The sequence below is a fragment of the Nycticebus coucang genome, chromosome 13 (genome assembly GCF_027406575.1).
Source record: "Nycticebus coucang isolate mNycCou1 chromosome 13, mNycCou1.pri, whole genome shotgun sequence".
Lineage (NCBI taxonomy): Eukaryota > Metazoa > Chordata > Mammalia > Primates > Lorisidae > Nycticebus > Nycticebus coucang.
In genome coordinates this window covers 57,469,386-57,490,645 of record NC_069792.1, presented here as the reverse complement: position 1 = coordinate 57,490,645, position 21,260 = coordinate 57,469,386, and the positions used below count along the sequence as shown (strand labels likewise).

The 21,260-nt window shown below is 39.6% G+C and overlaps 1 protein-coding gene, 1 long non-coding RNA gene and 1 other non-coding gene across 4 annotated transcripts in view; 2 read left to right on the top strand and 1 right to left on the bottom strand.

The window, feature by feature from the left end:
• Positions 1-21,260, bottom strand: part of LOC128563858 (uncharacterized) — an 89,068-nt gene that overhangs the window by 16,324 nt on the left and 51,484 nt on the right. The gene's annotated exons all lie outside the window — the stretch shown is intronic.
• CFAP418 (cilia and flagella associated protein 418) overlaps positions 8,608-21,260 on the top strand; it is a 29,843-nt gene continuing 17,190 nt past the window's right edge. For both annotated transcript variants that reach the window (XM_053559353.1, XM_053559352.1), the window contains exons 1-4: positions 8,608-9,362; positions 15,348-15,435; positions 18,477-18,541; positions 19,369-19,434. In XM_053559353.1, coding sequence (XP_053415328.1) covers positions 9,208-9,362; positions 15,348-15,435; positions 18,477-18,541; positions 19,369-19,434 — 374 coding nt within the window. In that variant the 5' untranslated portion in view covers positions 8,608-9,207. The remainder of the gene's footprint in view (positions 9,363-15,347; positions 15,436-18,476; positions 18,542-19,368; positions 19,435-21,260) is intronic.
• TRNAS-AGA (transfer RNA serine (anticodon AGA)) lies at positions 8,657-8,738 on the top strand. Its single transcript has one exon. It is a non-coding gene; the product is annotated as a tRNA-Ser (tRNA).

The following is a 21,260-nucleotide window of genomic DNA, read 5'->3' as shown; positions in this document are numbered from 1 at the left end:
TATTATAAACTCATATACATTCATAGACTCTGAACTGGAAAGATCCCCCCCAGATAAGAATTTAAAAATCAAGTTGTCAGGTGGTGCCTGTGGCTCAGTGAGTAGGGCGCTGGCCCCATATACCGAGGGTGGCGGGTTCAAACCCAGCCCGAGCCAAACTGCAACCAAAAAATAGCCGGGCGTTGTGGCGGGCGCCTGTAGTCCCAACTGCTCGGGAGGCTGAGGCAGGAGAATCGCTGAAGCCCAAGAGCTAGAGGTTGCTGTGAGTCCTGTGATGTCATGGCACTCTACTGAAGGCAATAAAGTGAGACTCTGTCTCTACAAAAAAAAAAAAAAGAATCAAGTTGTCTGGCTCAGTAAATTTGTTCTGCCAAATCTTTGTAAGTTAATTAGAAAATCAAAGACAGTTAATTCCTATCCTCATCTCAGTTTGGTTTTGTTACCCTCATTAGAGGAGAGATGATAACAAGATAAATAATAAAAATATGTAAAATATAGTACAGCATGGTAAAATGAACATGAATTTTACAGTTATACTAAATTGCAGAACCTAGATTATAAGACAGTTGGGCAAATATTAATAACTTCACCTGTTTACCTTTCTACCTCTCTGTTCCTATGTGTTGTGCTGTAATGATGAAATAAAATATTAATAAGTTTAGAAAAGAGTTCAGAATATAGTAAGTATGCAATAAATCATGGTACAGATATGACAATAAAATACCTAACACAATCATTGCCTTGAGGTATGCAGAGAGAGACCTCAAAGCCAAGCTAACAAGAAAACAGAAACTATTCCAATACAGCTCAGGCTAAGAGCACTGACCTGACCTTGGGCTTATTTGTAGAAAAAAAGTCCATCAGTGTATACCATGGAATATTATGCAGCCTTAAAGAAAGATGGAGATTTTACCTGTTTCATGTTTACATAGATGGAGCTGGAACATATTCTTCTTAGCAAAGTATCTCAAGAATGGAAGAAAAAGTATCCAATGTACTCAGACCTACTATAAAGCTAATTTATAGCTTTCATATGAAGGCTATAACCCAACTATAGCACAAGACTATGGGGAAAGGGCCAAGGGAGGGGAAGGAAGTGGGGAGGTTAGGGTGGAGGGAGGGTAATGGGGGGGCCACACCTACGGTGCATCTTAGAATGGGTACAGGCGAAAATGCAGAATACAAATGTCTACATACAATAACTAAGAAAATGCCATGAAGGCTACATTGAACAGTTTGATGAGAATATTTCAGATTGTATATGAAACCAGCACATTGTACCCCTTGATTGCACAAATGTACACAGCTATGATAGGAAGGAAGGAAGGAAGGAAGGAAGGAAGGAAGGAAGGAAGGAAGGAAGGAAGGAAGGAAGGGAGGGAGGAAAGAAAAAAGAAAGAAAAGAAAAAGTCCATCAGGCTAAATCACAGTACGTAAAGGCAAGCTTGGGTCTGGTCCAGGGTGGCACTTACACCCAAGGGGCTGGAACTGAAGGCCCAGGGAGGCAGCAACAATGTGCAAGCTATGGACATACTCATGGTCAAATGGGTAACAATCTGATTCCAGACAGACTCGTTCATGTTGAAACATACCTTAGGACTAAGAGAGACAAAGGGCTGATACACCAGAGGTGAGAGGCCAGCAGGCCAGGAATTCATCAGGGCCCTCAAGATAGGCTGAAAAATGTCCCTCCAAAAGATATTCCCATCAAATCCTTGAAACCTATAAATGTGACCTTATTTGGAAAAAGGTGATTTTTCCTGATTAAGGATCTTAACAATAGCGGCTTCTCCTGAATAATCTGGGTAGGCTTCAATGCAATCATTTGAATCCTTATAAAATAAACACACAGGGGAGAAGGTAATATGAAGATAGAGGCAACGACTGGAGTGAGGTGGCTACAAGCCAAGGAAGGCCAAGAAATTCTAATAGCCACCAGAAAGAAACTGGAAGAGGCAAGGAGCAGATTCCTTCTTAGAGCCTTTAGAAGGAGTGTGGTCCTGCTCACACCTTAATTTCAGACTTCTGGCTTCCAGACTGAGAGAACAAATTTCTGTGGTTTTAAGTGATGATTTGCTGTGGCAGCCCTAGGAAACTGTTACAGCCCTGGACAAGGCTTTGGGGTTTTGACAAAGTTCCAGTACAAAAATAGAAATGGTGTTCAATCTAAAGGGAGAAGAGAAGGCCATCCACAGGAGTTCACGGGGAAGACAGAATGAGGCATTTTGCTCAATAGACAGCAGACCTACACCATTCAGTCCAATTCCAAATCTAATGATGGAAAGAGCAAAGTACTTCATTACTTAGATAGTAATGAAGTACCTTCTTCTTCAACTATGAGCTTCTGTGGCTTGAACAGATAGTCTGCGCCCATGTTAGTAAGAAAGGAGAATTGCAGAATGGAAGAACTTACTATCACTACAGGCTTCTGACTCAAAGTCTTAAGAGACAGCATCATTATTAGAATAGAGAGAGTTCCTGACCTCCCTACTAAAAACGAGTTCCATAATGGGATTTCATTTTAGATGTTCTCAAAAGCCACACTTCATCCTCTCTTCCTACCACTATAGGAGAAACAAATATACAAGAGTCATAGTGCCTGTCCTTCAGAAGCTTGTGTCCTCATCCATTATGTCAGGTCTAGACATAATCACCATCTACAGAGCTAGAGATGCATTAGAGTAGCATAGGCCAGATTTAAAGAAGGTAAGACCATGAAGGATATTTTTATTAATAATGTCAATGCAGGCAAGAAAGGTTTCCACAATACAACAATCTGATATTAAGTTCGTGTCATCAATTTTATAGCCACTGGAAATAGTCTTATGCAGAATAACCAGCATGGTAATGAAATAAGATACTGCAATGAACAGTTGCAAAGAAAATCTCTGAATAATCAAAGAATTTCTAAATTACTTCACCTCTCTGGCCTTGATTGCTTCATCTATAAAAGACATTCGTACATAATCACTAAGTTCCTTTCCAGCCCCCAAACTTCCTTGGGCAGTGGTAAGGTAGATACCAACAGGTGCCTTTTCAAGGCCATAAAGATTGGTTGACATGTGAAAAAGCAACTAAAAACAAATAGAGCGAATTGGTCTGCTTAAAACCCTGATTCCTCCCTAAGAGACAATATGGCCAGTCAAGGGAAATGGAAGTCTAATAGGCACCAAATTTCAGCCCAGACCTGTGAAACATTCACATTCACCTCTGTCAATTTGGTTTTCACTTTGCTTTCATTATAATGCCTGGCTGAAATTCCTACTCTGCTCCCATGTTGCACCAACTGATCATTTTTTCTTTTTCTTGAATCAGGTTTAACTTTCTGAAGGTTAAAAATTATAAACAAAAAAATGATACAAAATAAAAGAACTATAGAACTGAAAGAAACATTTTAATGTGAAAGTCTCAAAATGAGGCTGAACTCCTACTCCTCAGAGGGTTGAGTGGTTTGAGCCATTAGCACTTGCCTCCTCAGGCTGATCTGTTTGTTGGTTGCTATGTGGATGGTGATAAAATATCCGTTTGGGTGGGGTCAAAAATTATATTAGTCTTAGAGCATATCTGCAAATCCTGGCCTTTTGAACAAATGACTGTAGTTCACTGGGCTTTCATGCTGTCAGAAGCTGCTTCCCAAATACCAACTTTGAATATAGCTCTACCACATGGACACATGGGGTCAATGAAAAATGGTGTCTGAGGGGCCCCAAAGCATGAGAAGGTCTAGCAAAAAGTGACAGGTTTTATCCAAGCTGCTGAAGAGAAATGTATTGAGACTAGAAAGACTAAGGAGGTGCACATCTCCAGAACGTGTCTGTGGGTCAAAATACACCCTACCAGATTCTTGGGAGAGCCCCTGGAGGCCACGTTAACCTTGGCATTGTTAACATTAAGAGGCTATGCTCATTTCTGGCAGCTAACACTGGACACATTGACAGCAACCGCGCTGATGGAAGAGGAAAGAATCTGTTTTGCAGTTTAAAAAAAAAAATGTTCTCAGATTTCTCAAGCCATTTGAAATCATGCCAGAGAAATGCTTGATTTCAGCATTCTTAAGCTCTCTGCGATGATGCCGCAAGTGGTGTCCCCTACATGTGATGATGTATTTCAGAGCCAGAGTTTTCTCAAGATGTTCCAAGCCTGCAGGCTCCTGGTCCTTTTTCAAATTACCAAGATGATAGTATCCCAGTGAGAACTGTGATTAGTCTAAACTCTCCACAGCTGTGAGAGATGAATGTGCAAATTCCAATAAAGATTCTGTGTGTTCTGGACTGAATTTACCTATATGACATCGAGGCCTTACTCAAGGAACACTTAAAAGAACTGAAGCTGCCTCGGTGCTATCCAATTTCTTCCACAACATCAGCTGCTTGGAGGCTTGCGAATGTTCCAGGAGAATGCCTCTGTTCACACCAAATGTCATGGCCCAGCAGTGGGTATATAGAAGGCCTACAAAGAGTAGGAAAGAAAGCAGGGCTGAGAAAATTAAACTTAAATATGCAGGAACTCAAAGAAGCCTTGCAATTTATTATGTGTATATTCAGGAGGATTATAAAACACCTTGTAACTAAAAGGTTTGACCTGGAGCTATGTGGACAACAGAAGCAGCTGTATCACCCCCTCTAACTCATTTATAATATCACCAATGAGAACACAGCCTCAGAGCATTCTTAAGCTACTTGGAAAAGCCAACAGGGCTTTGTCTCCAAAGAGACACCTAGTTGTCTTAAAATATTAATAAAATAGATGAAAAGGATCAACTTACTGTGTGTTTAAAAATAAAAACGTAAAAAATAAAAACACTACTAAATTATCAAATATTTTCTCAAATACTAAACACTGTATCAGCAAATGTAATGAAATTGACAATATCAATTATTTGAGATAAACATTAGATTTTTTTGTATAAAAAAGAATGCTAAGTAAATATAGTAATAGATGGCATGCCCCTTCACTGTGTTTAATAATTGTATCATTTATGTTTTGTTTGTTTTTTTTTTTTGAGACAGAGTCTCACCCTCTGTATAGTGCCATGACATCACAGCTCACAGCAACCTCAAACCCCAAGTAGCTGGGAATACAGGCGCCTGCCACTACGCCCAGCTATTTTTAGAGATGGTCTCACTCTGGCTCAGGCTGGTCTTGAACTTATGAGCTCAAGCCATCCTACCACCTCAGCCTCCCAGAGTGCTAGGATTACAGGTGTGAGCTACCCAGCCTGGCCAATAATTGTATCATTTTAAGGGACCTATTTATTCACCTTTATGAAACACTTGACATTCGGCATGCTCTCCATAACTAGGAAAGACATAGGGTACCAGGATTCACAACCTTGTCTACACTATATTAACAATTAAAGAAATAAGAAAAACGATTCAAAAACAAAAAGAAAATACTAAGAGAATATATAACATGGTTTTGAAAAAATTATCTTCTAATATGATTTGTACAAATGTAGACTCTTCTAAAGCCGTATCTAACTTCACCCTGTACATCCACAATCCATCTTTTAGGGTCCAGTGAAAATTACCCGGTATCTGTAAATGTTAATAGTGCACTATCATTTTACAGTTATCACACGATCATACTTGTGTCACACTTACGTGGTATGTGGCATTTCTCCTTGTGGACTCTGAATTTGATTTTTCTCTCTCAGAAGCAAAACAGAAAGAAAACACGACAAACATCAAGAGACCCACTAGACAGCTGAATGACCCATAAATGAAATTTTCAGACCAAACTCATCTAGATAATCTACACATGGTGCTTTAGTCAAATAAAGGTGGGAGCAAGGAAAGGAGGAAACAAGTTTCAATTTCTTTCTAATATTCACACAAACAAAACACACAAAATGAGAAACATTTCCTCTTTTACCTTATCACTGTATCTCAATGCAAAATTTCCACATGAGATTAAACACTGGTACATATCACCTCAGATTTCTTCTAAGGAAAAATCATATCATTCGTTTAAGCCTGTCAAGCTGGGTAGCAACTATGCATCACTCCCTCTGGAACCTGGTGACAAGGGCAGCTTTTTCAACTGGCTTTTTCTTGTCTTTCTGCCAGAGTCCAATTCTGGGTACAATCCCCTGAAAAGGCAACAGGTTGGGGGGAAAAACTTTAAAAATTGTTTAAAAATTAAGGAGTAGGGGGCAACGCCTGTGGCTCAAAGGAATAGGGCACCGGCCCCATATGCCGGAGGTGGCGGGTTTCAAACCCAGCCCCGGCCAAAAAACTGCAAAAAAAAAAAAAAAATTTAAGAAGTAGGGAATCATACAATATACCAAGATTCTAATAGCTGAAATAAAGCTGTAGGGAGACTAACCAGAGTGGCTCTACGGGAAAGGGGAGTGTTGCCTTGCTGATAGATAATATTCAAAGTTGGTCTGATTCAGATACAATAGATGTAAATAACCTCAACAGCATAAACAGTAAAATGTAGTAAAATAACTAGAATGTAATGAATTTTTTTTTTTTTTTTATTTGAAACAGAGTCTCACCCTGTCCCCCTGGGTAGAGTGCCATGGCCTCAGCCTACTTCATAGAAACCTCACACCCCTGGGCTCAGCCTCCCCAGTAGCTGGGACTACCAGAGCCCACCACACCTGGCTATTTTTTCTATTTTTAGTATAGAGATGGGGGGTCTCACTCTTGCTTAGGCTGGTCCCGAACTCCTGAGCTCAAGCAATCCACCCTCCTGGCCACCCAAGAGTGCTGGGATTACAGGTGTCAGCCATTTTGCTAGCCTTGCATTTTTAACTTGATACTCTTTGAGGACATCTGGACATGCTCTACTCATTCTGAGTCAGTTAGGGACAGGATTTGGGCCTCACTTCTGACCAAAGGAGGCAACATGGGGCTACAAGACCCAGACTAATTAATGACAGAAAAGCAAAAAGAAGGAACTTCTAGCTGCTGGAATTGGGCCCATACCTGAATGAGGAGGGGCCAAACTTGAGTAATTTTTTTCTAAGACCATGTAGCAAAGGAACCAGACTTATCAGAATTTAACCTTAACCATCTGGGGCAAGGAAAGATCCCACATTGTTCTTTTTTTTTTTTTGAGACAGAGTCTCACTTTGTCACCCTCGGTAGAGTGCCCTGATGTCACAGCACCTTAGCTCACAGCTACCTCCAGCTCCTGGGCCCAGGCGATTCTCCTGCCTCATCCTCTGGAGCAGCTGGGACTACAGGTGCCCGCCACAACACCCGGCCATTTTTTTGTTGCAGTTTGGCCAGGGCCAGGTTTGAACCCACCACCCTTGGTACATGGGGCCAGTGCCCTAGTCACTGAGCCACAGGCACTGTCTCCCCCACACACATTGTTCTTAACATGACTTTGTCCTTTTTACAATCTCATTTTAATGCTAAAAGCCACATCTGGAAATGAAAACGCTAAAGAGGGCTGGGCATGGTGGCTCAGGCCTGTAATCCCAGCTACTCTGGGAGGCTGAGGCCAGTGGATTGCTTGAGCTCACAGGCTGGAGACAAGCCTGAGCCAGAGCAAGACCTCAGCTCTAAAAATAGCCAGGGTGTCATGGCAGGCACCTATAGTCCCAGCTACTTGGGAGGCTGAGGTGAGAGAATCGCCTGAGCACAAGAGTTCGAGGTTGCTGTGAGCTATAATCCTACAGCACTCTACTAAGGGAGACAAAGCGAGACCCTGTCTCCTAAAAAATACAATAAAAATGCTAAAGAGTAGCCATGCATTGTGGCGGGCGCCTGTAGTCCCAGCTACTCCGGAGGCTGAGGCAGGAGAATCGCCCAAGCCCAGGAGTTGGAGGTCGCTGTAAGCTGTGTGACGGCACGGCACTCTCGAATGTAATGAATTTTGAGTATTACCTTTGCTTACATAATTTAACTTCTAATAAGGGGTTGCATTTAACAACTTCCTTCCAAAATTCATGAAAATGTACAGGTGGGCTCTAGTGAGCAGATACAACTAACTCACAGCACAGCGTACATATTCCCTTTCACAGACATTAAGTATATCTTCAACAAACAACAAACCAAATAAATGAAGCTAAAAAAAATCGTCTGGATCAAACTGTTTCTCCAGAGTTTCCAAGGGAAATTCTTTGCTATCCCACTTTAGCACAAGCTAACGATAATACCTTACACTTGCAGCATGCTTTGTACTTTTCAAAGTAGTCCTTTTATGGCACGGTGGTACTGTCTGACCCTTCGTAGAGAATAGTAATCTGTGGGTAACAGCATTCTAATGCCTGGTGGGTGGGGAGTCCTGAGAGCTATTTGTCAAAGAGAACCCCAGAGAGGTGAAAGGTGATGGCCCAGCCATGCAAGGAAGCCAGGAAGCCGGTCGGCCGCCCCAAGGTTTCCAGTTCCCTCCTGGAAATGGCTCTGTCCTTGTGCAAGCAGGTAGATGTGCAGTAATCGGTATTTCCTCGATCTAATTTTCTCTCTCTCTGATTTGACTGCAACTCAGTTTTTTCTGATGGAATAGAAAGGGTTGGACGAGATATGTTCTAAGAGTCCTTCAAACAGCTACAATTATTTGAGCCGTAACATTCACATATGCTCTTAGCAGACGGAACAGCACAGCAACGTTTTTCTACAGACCCAAACGTACCTGTTCTTGCAACAGACTTGTAAAGAGTCTACATAGATTCTCAATGCCAAATTTGGTACTAGCAGTAGTCGTGGCCGAGTGGTTAAGGCGATGGACTAGAAATCCATTGGGGTCTCCCCGCGCAGGTTCGAATCCTGCCGACTACGAAAAGAGAACGTTTTCTTGCTGCAGCTATTTGTTTTTCTTTTAGCGCGCTCTCCTTTAATCTTCCTCAGATATGAAGAATTTACAAACAGTTGGAACACAACAGGAACCGAAACGGAGGAGTGAATGAGAGAGCAAGACAGTCGGCTTGTGGTTACAACTTGGGCCCAGGAAGGGAAAGTGAAACAAAACACGTCAGACAACCTGGAGGAAGAAAAGGAAAGCGTCGCGCGGCCACATAGTAAAAGACAGCTCCGACCTCCGGTTCGGAGGGCAGCCCCGCGCCGACCCGCCTCGCCCACCCACCACGTCCTCTCGCTCGAGGCCTCGCGCGCATCCCGGGTTGAATTAGGACGGAGCGCGCATGCGCGGGGCTGTCAGGGTTAGGCGCGCGGCGGGTCCTTGCGTCGCCCCTGGCAACCATTAGGCGCTGTGGCTACCAGAGCAAGGGGAAAACCTTGACGATTCAAGATGGCGGAGGATCTAGACGAGCTCTTGGATGAAGTCGAGTCCAAGTTTTGCAGACCCGACCCGCTGAAACTGGGCATGGTCGAGAGACCCAAAGACTGTGGCGGCGGCACCCACAGCAGCGACCGGAACCGAACCAAGAAGAAAGAGACTCTCAGGTTAATGGGCGGGAGGGTGGACTGTTCTGGTAACGCCTTGTTCCAGGCCCTGAAGCTGCCCCTTCGCCGCCGCATCCAGAAGAAACGTGCCCGTGATCTCCAGATCCTCCCCGCGTTAGAGTTTAGACCCTCAGTCCCCCACTCTTGGGACAGCTCACTCCCCAACTCTGTCCTCCAGCATTGTGGCATCCAGCCTGCCAGACTCCGCCCCCGGGCAAGCCGCGGGAAGCTGGCTGTCCTGTGAAGTGATGACTTGGGAGGCTCTGCAGTAACTCTTGTTAGAACCTTTTGCTGATGCCCCGCCCCGGAGAGCGGCGTCCCTCGCCCGTCTCTGCCTGGGCCAGAGCCCAGGAGGGCCCAGTGGCGGGGAAGTTGGGGGCGGGGGTGCAACTCACGGCCCCCCTCCTTAGCCCCCAAAGGGCCTCGCTGACCTCGAACAGATTTTGCTTTTGTCCCGCCAAGCCTTTCTCATCCCGCTGTGGAGTGCCCTGTCTGAGAACCTCAACTGTTGTTGAGTACCCCTACTCCTCGGGCCAGTCTTTCCGGCAGTTGCTAAAGAAGAAGAAACGATTTTTGTTCTATTCTACCTTAGCTGAATTTTGTTTTAACCTCAAGGAGTTAGGATGAGGGGTTATTTATCGTGAACATTAATTGAACTGCCTTCCTTCAGTCCATACCCCCCCCCCCAGGTTAAGGGTACCAACAGATCGCCAAATTCCGTATGGAATTTTGGGGAAATTTCCGGATCAGTCTCTAGTCGTTGATCCGGAAAATGTGCTCTTTAAATTTGTCAGTCTTTTCTTTTCTCCTTATAATCATAAATAGTAGGACTATCCTTCACTTCATTTCCCCCTTACACCCCTAAAGAACCAAATGTTTGCATCAGTGAATATTGCCCTTCAAAGTGATGACTTGGGAGGCTCTGCAGTAACTCTTGCTAGAATCTTTTAGACGTTGCCTCTTGCCTAGAATATTTTGGAAACGCTTGTGAAATTACACAGAGGCAGCTTTGGATCAAAACAAGAATGTTATTTTTGTTAATTTTATAGCTGCATCTTTGGTTTGGTTTTGCTTTGTTGGTGAATGTGTGTTCCCAGAAGTATTTCCCAACTCTCTCACTACCCAATTCACCAGGCTTACTTCCAATGACATTTATTTATAAAAATTCACTTTCACAAAATAAAAGCATTGAAAAGATTCTAAAAGAGTCCAGAAACAGAATTTCTTAAAATTCGTTAAGTTTGCACCATTTTAAAACATAAATGTAGGGCCAACTAGAATGACTACTTTGAATGCACTAACACTCATTTGACTGAATATTTATAAAAGTATCACTTTCTTTGACCTATATATTATTAGCCTGTGTACTGGAATTCCTTATCTATCCATTAGCACATCTACCATCTCTGTCCCACAGCAGTGTTACTTTGCAGTTTTTTTTCCGTTGTTGTTCTTTTTATTTGCTCCTATGAGGGATGTAGAGAATCTATCAAAGAGCTTTGCTGAGCCTGTTCATCATAGAATTAGCAGGCAGAGGGTAGGATGTCTTAGAGCAGGCTGCTCAAACTAAAAAGTGCTACTTATGTGGATCTTCCCCAAGTATGGCTTTTCCTGTTATTACACTCCTAGAATCCATTCATAATTCTTTTAGTACCCATTCCATCTTAATTCATTAGATTTTTTCAATACTATATTCAATAATTTATAAAAACTATAGGGAACCAATACTGTTGCCATTTGTGTGAACACTTTTTATCTGGCGATATAGTTGTAAATTATGCAAAAACCAGCTGCAAAAGCTGTAAATCTAATACTAAATATAGAATCTCCCAGGCATATATGATGTCATACATTAAAATTTTGCCTGGAGCCAAAATTGATATTTAAAAGCTAGGAAGCGATTTATGTTATGCAATTATTAACAGGAGACTAACTTCAAGTTGTATAGCAGTGTACTCTGTATGCCTTGTGAGAGTGAAAATACTTAAATTGCCTCTTAAAATGATAGCAAGTAACACAGTAAATGAGCAGCTACATCTGGATACCAGGAACAACTGCTAATATAAGTGGTCAAAACATGCAACTTGTTAAAATGTTCAAAATGATAAAGAAAAATATGTGATTAGTTAAAAAAAAGACTGGTACCAGTTGAGTAGAACTAATAGGAATAAAGTGGTTCAGGATGATACAGATAGGAATATTTAAAGATAAACTTCTAGATAATAGCTATAGTAATAAGAATAGCCAACATTTATTGAGTACTTTCTATATGCTAAGCGTTTTATGCATGTTATTTCATTTAATCTCTACAAACCCATGAGGTAAATACTATTATCCCCATTTCACTGTCCAAGGCTTACAAAATAGCTATTTACCCAAAGTCATATTGCCAAACCTTCCAGGAAATGGTAGATCTAAATTTAAGCTTTCTACACATACCTATCATATTTAAGTATAGGTTTCAAGTGTTTCTGTTGATTTTGGTTATACCTTTTATTTTCAACAGTAACTATATCTTAAAAAGGATGAGAATGCGGTGGTGCCTGTGGCTCAAGGAGTAGGGCACCAGTCCCATATGCCGGAGGTGGCGGGTTCAAACCCAGCCCTGGCCAAAAACCACAAAAAAAAAAAGATGAGAATGTAAGAAGCAGAGTCAAGAAGGGAAGCAATAAAAGCTTGTTAACATTTGATTAAGATTACTAGGGCATCAAAAAGCATTATACTGTTTTCTAAAATTATGAGTTTTCAATGAAATACTAGCTTTTTAAAAATTACTATCACTCTAACAAAGCATAGGCAAGTGTAAACATCATAAAATTGTGTGATCTAGGAACAAACCAGAATCTATTTAAGCGGACAGTTTGAAGCTCTGACAGTATTAGGTTGGTAGAGTTGGAATGTATCTGATTCTTGAAATTGTTAAATTGCCTGAGAGGAGAGCCCAGAGAGTATGTCCTGAAAATCAGAGGCAGAGAGAATTTTAAGAGAACATCTTAGAAACCTGCTGTCATAAAAGAAATTTAAGAAATGGGTACCCAAGAGTGCCAGGTGCTTCTGAAAAATTAAAGAGAGTTGGAACTGAGAAAGACTATTGAATATAATGATTTGGGCAGTGGTAACATTTGAAAAAAGAGTTTCACTATAGTTGAAGGATGTAGAAGCCAGAAATAGAATTATTTCACCTAGAAGCAGTTTTAAATCATTGCCTAGATATCATTTTAGCAGATAAAATATCTGAAGTTCATTAAGAGTAAATAATTTAAACTAGTTCAGTAGCCCTGAACCAGTGATGATTTTGCCACCCAGGGCATTTGGCAATGTCTGGAGACATTTTTTATTATGACTACAGGGAAAGGTATACTAATAGCATCTAGTGAGTAGAGGCCAAGCATACTGAAAACTTTCTATAAGACACAATAGCCCTCCCCCCGCCCCCCAACACACACACATATCCCAAAGAATTATCAGGCCGAAAATGTCAGTAATTCCAAGATTGAGAAATCCCATCTAGATTTAACCCTTAACTGGTGCTAAATCTAATCTTGCACAGAAGTAGGAATAATGGCTATGACCCACTCTTCATTACTGAGTAAGAAAGGGTGTCAGCCTTCGAGACAGGAACTTTTTAGAGTGCTTCTTTGAAAAGTCTTGGGAATACTTCTAACCCAAGGGAAGAAGCCAGTCTAAAGAGAAAGAAAATAAGAGTAAAGGAGACAGCAGTCTCTGGATTTTCTTTCTTTTTTTTTTTTTTTTTATTGTTGGGGATTCATTGAGCATACAATAAACCAGATTACATTGATTGCATTTGTTAGGCAAAGTCCCTCTTGCAATCCTGTCTTGCCCCCTAAAGGTGTGGCACACACCAAGGCCCCACCCGTTCCCTGCTCTTCCTTTCTCCACCCCTCCCTCCTTCTTTCTCTCTCTGCTCTCCCCTTCCCCCATCCCCACTGTGACCTTAATTGTCATTAATTGTCCTCATATGAAAATTGAGTACATAGGATTCATGCTTCTCCATTCTTGTGATGCTTTACTAAGAATAATATCTTCCACTTCCATCCAGGTTAATACAAAGGATGTGAAGTCTCCATTTTTTTTTAATGGCTGAATAGTATTCCATGGTGTACATATACCACAGCTTGTTGATCCATTCCTGGATTGGTGGGCATTTAAGCTGTTTCCACATTTTGGCGATTGTAAATTGAGCTGGAATAAACAGTCTAGTGCAAGTGTCCTTATGATAAAAGTATATTTTTCTTTCTGGGTAGATGCCCAGTAATGGGATTGCAGGATCGAATGGGAGGTCTAGCTTGAGTGCTTTGAGGTTTCTCCATACTTCCTTCCAAAAAGGTTGTACTAGTTTGCAGTCCCACCAGCAGTGTAAAAGTGTTCCCTTCTCTCCACATCCATACCAGCATCTGCAGTTTTGAGATTTTGTGATGTAGGCCATTCTCGCTGGGGTTAGATGATATCTCAGGGTAGTTTTGATTTGCATTTCTCTAACAGATAAGGATGATGAACATTTTTTCATATGTTAGCCATTCATCTGTCTTCTTTAGAGAAGGTTCTATTCATGTCTCTTGCCCATTGATATATGGGATTGTTGGCTTTTTTCATGTGGATTAATTTGAGTTCTCTATAGATCCTAGTTATCAAGCTTTTGTCTGATTCAAAATACGCAAACATCCTTTCCCATTGTGTAGGTTGTCTCCTTAGCTGTACAGAAGCTTTTCAGTTTAAGTCCTGGATTTTCTTATATTAGGTTAAATTGTCTTACTCCAAGCAGTAACAAAGAAAGGCTATATTCCTAATGTTAAGAATGATCATAGTGGGCGGCGCCTGTGGCTCAGTTGGTAAGGCACCGGCCCCATATACCGAGGGTGGCGGGTTCTAAACCCAGCCCCGGCCAAACTGCAACCAAAAAATAGCTGGGTGTTGTGGCGGGCACCTGTAGTCCCAGCTACTCGGGAGGCTGAGGCAAGAGAATCGCTTAAGCCCAGGAGTTGGAGGTTGCTGTGAGCTGTGTGAGGCCACGGCACTCTACCCAGGGCCATAAAGTGAGACTCTGTCTCTACAAAAAAAAAAAAAAAGAATGATCATAGTAAATGTGTTTCTAAAATTAAATAGCTTGTCAAAAAAATTGTCTTCTAGAACAATTAAATGATCTGATGAAGTTAAGAAATTGATGTGCAGCATCTACAACATATAAACGCTGAAGAGAGTTAATCTCATATAGTGTTAGGTGCATGCACTGCCCTCGATTCAATTCTAAGTTATTCCTTCCACTATTTATGTGGCCTTGGGCACGTTTCTGAATCTTTGCCTTTTCTTCATCTGTAAAGTAGAAGTAATAAAGATATCTTCATGTAAAAACATGAGACAGTGTGGCCCTGCATTTAGTGAACAGTCAGTAAGTGTCAGGTAATGAATGGGCTGTGCAGTAACAGTTTATGTTAGTAATCCAGTGATGGCTTTGCCTGCAGAAAGTAAAGAGGTAGTTGAGATACTGTCTAACAAATAGTACTAGGAGTTGGGGTTTGATTACATAACCTTTAGCTCCTTAAATAAAGAGATATGGTTACTTGATTCATTGGAATCCTTGGGGGAAAAAATTAGAAACACTGGTTAAAGTTATATTTATTTACAGTATCAAGTTCTTATAATTATACATATTTTATATTCTCTAAGTGCTTGATGGAATTCAGAAAACTATGTGCCCAGCTTTCTCTTGAATATATAGCTTTAAATATCTTATTTAGGTATGTAATAGTAATGTGCATATGTGAATTTGTACCTAATAAACTGTATCTTTGTCTCAGACAAACTTAGGAGATGTCTGTAGCAAAAAAAAAAAAAAAAGTCACATTTATCTTTCCATCATCAACTGTGTTAATGGACTTTAAACAGAATTCTTCTGATACTGACTTTATCTGCTCTTAAGCTTCAGGTGGGATTTGTGTGTGTGTGTGTGTGTTTTTTTTTTTTCAGATCAACAGAAACATTTAAAAAAGAAGATGATCTTGACAGTCTTATTAATGAAATATTTGAAGAGCCCAACTTCGACAAAAAAACCTGTGTAAGTCAAGTGTTATAAATGTGTAGTCATTTTTCATTATTTCAAGATGTATTTAGAATAGTCTTAAATTGTAAGGTACAAGTAGCTATCGGTAATCCTTTGAATTCTGAGAATACAATTACTTAAAGAAATTGTTTCCCACTTTAATTCTCAGCAAGAATACAAAATTAGGAAAGCTGTTAATGTGAAATTCAACTCACAGATCAAGAAGGTCATTTATATTTATTTAAGAACACTTCTCTAAAAGGTCAAAAACAAACACCTTCTATTATGGAAATGTGCTTAGCATCTCAGATGCAATGCCATTGTTGTTATCCCATGAACCAAATAACTAAATTGTTAATATTTTAATGTTTGTCTATTTTGACTGTATAAAAAGTTCAGAAAATAATGTGACAGCCATCCCTACTAAAGGTATCTTAAAATTCTGCCATATTTGCTTCTCTGGGCTTTTTTTTTTTAATGCAAATTAGACTGGGTAGTGGCTAAAGGCTGTAATCCTTTAGCCTCTAGGAGGCTGAGGCAGGTGGATTGCTTGAGCTCAGGAGTTCAGACCAGCCTAAGCAAGAGTGAGACCCTATCTCTACTAAAATAGAAAAACTAGCCAGGCTTTTTGGCAGGCGCCTGTAGTCCCAGCTATTGGGGAGGCTGAGGCAGAAGGATCCCTTGAGTTTAGGAGTTTGAAGTTTCTGTGAGCTAGGAAGCCACGGAACCCTACCCAGGTGACAAGGTGAGACTCTGTCTCAAAAAATAAAAAAGAAATGAAAATTAGAAATATAGTTTAAGACCTCCAAACCCTGATGTAACACTTTTCTTCCCAAAAGTAATCACTTATCCTTCCCATCCATACTTTTATACTTTTATTACATATTTATATACCATAATCAATTTTAACTGTGTACAATAGTCCATTGTATAACTCTGCTACAGTTTATTTGTCCACTACCCTGGATGATGGACATTTAGATCATGCCCATTTGTTCACTATGACAGATAATGCTTCATCAGAAATTTTTACCTATCTTCTTTTACCCATGTACAAGAGTTTCTGTAGGATGTATAAATCTAGAAGAGGAACTCCTAAATCATAAGATGTTCTCATCTCCAACTTTTCTACCCATTGCCAAACTGTTTTCTAAGGTGACTGTATCATTTATTTTTCACACCAGCAGTGTATGTTAATATAATATGGTACATGTGAAATATATTTGTTAGATTTAAAAGAAAAAGACCAAGTAGAAGTCTTAATTTGCAAAGACCACAAGGAAAAACTCTACGAAATAAACATAGGGTGAGAGCTTTTTTTTAAAAGGTAGGAAAGATAAAAGCAAAACAGTGGACTAAAAATCACTAAGTAGTGGTGGCGGTAAGGATATGGATAGGGGGCACTTAACATTTTGTCAGCCAGACTAAAAATAAAATGACTTAAATTTTAAGATCTGAATTTCTCTAAATATAACATTTTCAGTTCATCTGACATTAATTAATAAGCAGATACCCAGCTGATTCATGAGAACACAATAGCATTAATAAATAGTAATTCCTCAGTAGACTGAGCAAACTCAAGTATGATAGTTGGTTCAGTAGAACCTGCCTATATGAAAAGTCAGCCCTCCATATACAGAAGTTCACATTCCTTGAAAACTGTAGTTTTGATTGTTTTGGGGGTTGAAAAAAATCCACAGATAGGTAACCTGCACAGTTCAGACCCCTGTTGTTAAAAGTCAGCTGTACTCTGCAAATAGAATATATCATAAGTGCTGGATGGTAGTGCTAATTAGTAATACTAATCATTAGTAGAAAAAAATACATGATGTTTTTATTGCTGTTTATTATCTGAGAATTCATTTATTACTATAGTGTATATCTATATATGATGAGGCACTATCTTTTCATTTCAAGGTGTTTTAGAAAGGGAAAATAAATACTTATCTGATTTGGCTTTAAAATATACTAATTTGAAAAAAAAAGTAGCTCTTAAATCATGACGAAATAAAAGAAGGATCTAGGCCACCCACATCGTCCTTAGAAGCTACAGTATGCCCTGAAAGTATTGCTCCCCATCCTACCCTCTGCTCTCCCATTCTATTGTATTTTTAAACTGTTCTTGGAAAGCCCAGGAACCAACAACCATCACAGTGCACCAGCTTAGGGTCGTAAGTGTGAGTCTGGGTGGTATATGAAACATGCTCACCAAAATAAAGAGACTCATGCAAATCATTGTTTTTCAGACATACACCAAAAATTTTTCCAGTTCTGCTTTACATCAAATAAAAAGACTTAAGAAATGGTAAAATGAAATATTTTTGCCTCTATTAAATTTCCTCACCCAGTAGGTAAAGTAAAGGCATGTCTGTGCATAGTTTAAATTGCCTTTTCTCCATCTCACTTCCTCTCCTTGGCGGTGGTCCTAGTATGTGGTTGGTTCATGTTATTTGGTACCATATACCAGTTAACACTTAATAAAAGCTTCCTAATGATGATGATGTTATGTAACCATATAGGAACTACTGTATAATTGTGACTGGGTAGCTCTACATTTTCCTCAAACATCTATTGGTTGATACTATTCCATTGGATCAAAAGTAATATTTTTGAAGTTACACAGGCGTTTGGTTAGGTTAATTTTAATTGATGTGAGTACCATTCATTGCTTTAAAAGTGAGTCTGAGGTTTTTTTTCTTCTTAGTTGAATTTTTCTACAATGAAGTTTTAAATAGCACATCCTTCATATTAACTCCAGTATTAACCAAAGAGTTATAAAGTGACTCTAAATCTTAGCATGCTAATAATGGCAGTATATCAATTTTCTAGCCTAAAAGTTAGAGTAATTCACAAATTCCTTGGAGAGTTCTTTTTCCCTTTTGCCTTTAAAAGGTTTTGATCATTGTTTTTGTTTTAGAAACTTAAAAATTATCCCACTGAAATTTGTATTTAAGTCATTTAGAAAGTATTTCTTGTTATAAAACAAAGAATATTAGTTTTCATGTTATAGTTCTCTAAGTTACCGTTGGCCTTTTATTGTTCTGTTTTTTTAACAGAAATTAAAATCTAAATCTTCAGGTAACACATCTGTCAAAGCTTCCATTCAAGCCTTTGGTAAAAGGTAAGTTGAGATTGCTTTGGTGAATTATACACACTAGTGAGCAAACACTTTAAGCTTAGTCTAGTAGATTTTGTTACCATTCAAACAACAGTGACATTGAACAACAAAGCACTGATTGGCCTTCAGGAAAAAGACCAATAGCAATTATCTTTAGTGTTCTTATGGTCTGTGACCTCTTAGGGTAAAGGAAATTAAATGGGAGAGTATTGCTATTATAAATAATTTTCTGCCATGTAAAAAAAAAAGCGTGAACATTTTCTCAAAATTAATGTTCTGTTATATCCTTCAGTGTTTACTTTGTCCCCATTATTTGGCAAACACATTTTTTGCAGCTCATTTTAATTCCTTGACTGTTCCTAAATGTACAGGTTATATCCAATAAAGCAGTTATCTTGGAATAACTATATGTTATTTGAAATAGTTGATTTGCTATGAAAAATATATAATTTGATTACAAAGACATAGAGTCAACAATGCCAATTTTTCTTTTTTTTTTTTTTTTGAGACAGTCTCAAGCTGTTGCCATGGTGTCACAGCTCACAGCAATCTCAAACTCTTGGGCTTAAGTGATTTTCTTGCCTCAGCCTCCCAAGTAGCTGGGACTACAGGTGAAGCCACAATGCCTGGCTATTTTTTGGTTGTAGTTGTCATTGTTGTTTGGCAGGCCTGGACTAGATTCAAAACTGCCAGCTCCAGTTTATGTGTCTGGCACCCTAGCCACTGAGCTACAGGCTTTGAGCCCCAATTTTTTTCAATGAGGCCAAATTAATTTCTCATGTTTCCTTTTTTTGTAATTTCATTTTTCTCCATCTGTTGATCACGTCTAGTTGCAGTCCAGTGTACCTTGGGGGAAGTGCTATTCCATGCGGCATTGGAACCAATACTTCATGGAGGTAGGATATCAGAAATATTCTTTTTTATTAGGTTTTTCCAAATTAAGGCCCTGTTAAGATGTAGTTCTTATTTTCTTGGTATCAATCTGTTTTATAAGCAGTGATATTTTTATTAGTCAAAGAACACTTTGTTGAAATGTTCATTATTCTGGGGAGGTAGCTATTGAAAGCTGTCATGTTGACTATGTATTGTTTATTGTGTTGATGCCCTTTTCTAAGTCCCACTTGAAGTGCCTGGATCACTCCATTCCAAGCTTGGTTTCAACAGGACACCAGGAGAGTGGACTTCCTTCAAAGCCTCCCTCTGCCCCTCGCAAGTTATGAAGCATTGAGAAGGGATGTTATTTTTTAAAACCTCAGTTCCCTGTCCCTTAAAAACAAAACATACTTTATGAAGATACTGTAAAGGTTAAATTAACTAATACATGAAGGGTGTACCTGTGGCGCAAAGACAGCTTGCTACTACTACAGAGACACTGGTGTGTAATTATTGGTGTCTTTCTTCTCTGTTAGTCCTGCTTACTCATCATGTTATATCTCAGGCACAAGAATCCTATATGCTAGTACTACTTTTTACTTTACTGCTACTACATTTTATCTCAGGAAATACATATCAGTGTTTACTTATAGGTGCCTTCTGATTTTGAAATGGTCTTAAAGAAAAAACACTCTGATTTACTTCCAAAGAACAAATATTTTATTAAGATTTTCTTATATGTAGAATATTTTCGTGTGTGCTTTGATTTAGTTCTAGCATAGAGAAGTCTTGTTCCAGGTGGAATTTCAGTAGACAGAACAGCCTGTTTTTATAGCTTGAAGGTTATCACATACTGCCGATCCATGAGGCTGGCACAATTTATCCAACCCCATTCCCACCTTCTAAAAAGTTGTAAGAGGAGATACAAATTGCATATATATTCCCAGGTAAATGTTTATATTCACAGATCATTTATCAATTGCCCCTTTCATGACACAAAATCTGCACCCAGCGGAAGATAAACATATGTATTCATGTGTATATACAGCATTTTGTGTGTAAAGTACTTTATATTGTTCAGAGCACTTTCTGTATATACATGTTGGTTCACCTGCTCCACAGACAAAACCCAAGATACAAGTAGAGCAAAAATTTTTAACCCCATTTTATGAAGAGATTGAGATACTTGTGTTAAATTCATCTAATACATACTAACTACCTGCTAGGTCCTCAAAATTAAGTGAACAAATAATGGACATTTCCTTGCCTTCAGTGAGCTTTCAGTCTAGGTGAGGAGATAGGCTTTAAATAGGTAATTGTACAAATTAGTATTTAATTTCCATTTAATATGTAAAGAGAAAGGACAGGATACTATAAGCATAGATAATGGTTACCCTCATTGATAAAAAGAAGGGTTTGGGGTATGCTTCCCTAAGCAGATAATATTTACTCAAACTGCAGTATGAAAAATGAGCAGGAGTTAAACAGAAGACACACCACGTTAAAATGTTACTGAGGGGCGGCGCCTGTGGCTCAAAAGAGTAGGGTGCCAGCCCCATATGCCAGAGGTTGTGGGTTCAAACCCAGCCCCGGCCAAAAACTGCAAAAAAAAGAAACTTCCTGAGAAGGAAAACAGCTAAGGATATTGGAGGAATAGAGAGCAGTTGGCTGGGCTAGAGAATGGTGAGTGGTAAAGAACGGCTCCTGATGGGGCTGGAGAGATAATTGAGAGACGTTTGGTTTAGGGTCCTATAGTCCTTTGGAAGATTTTTAGAAAAAGTATGTCCTGTATGCAGTGGGTCATATTTCAGTTTCTAAAGTCATTTTAGCTGCTGTATAGAAAATGATT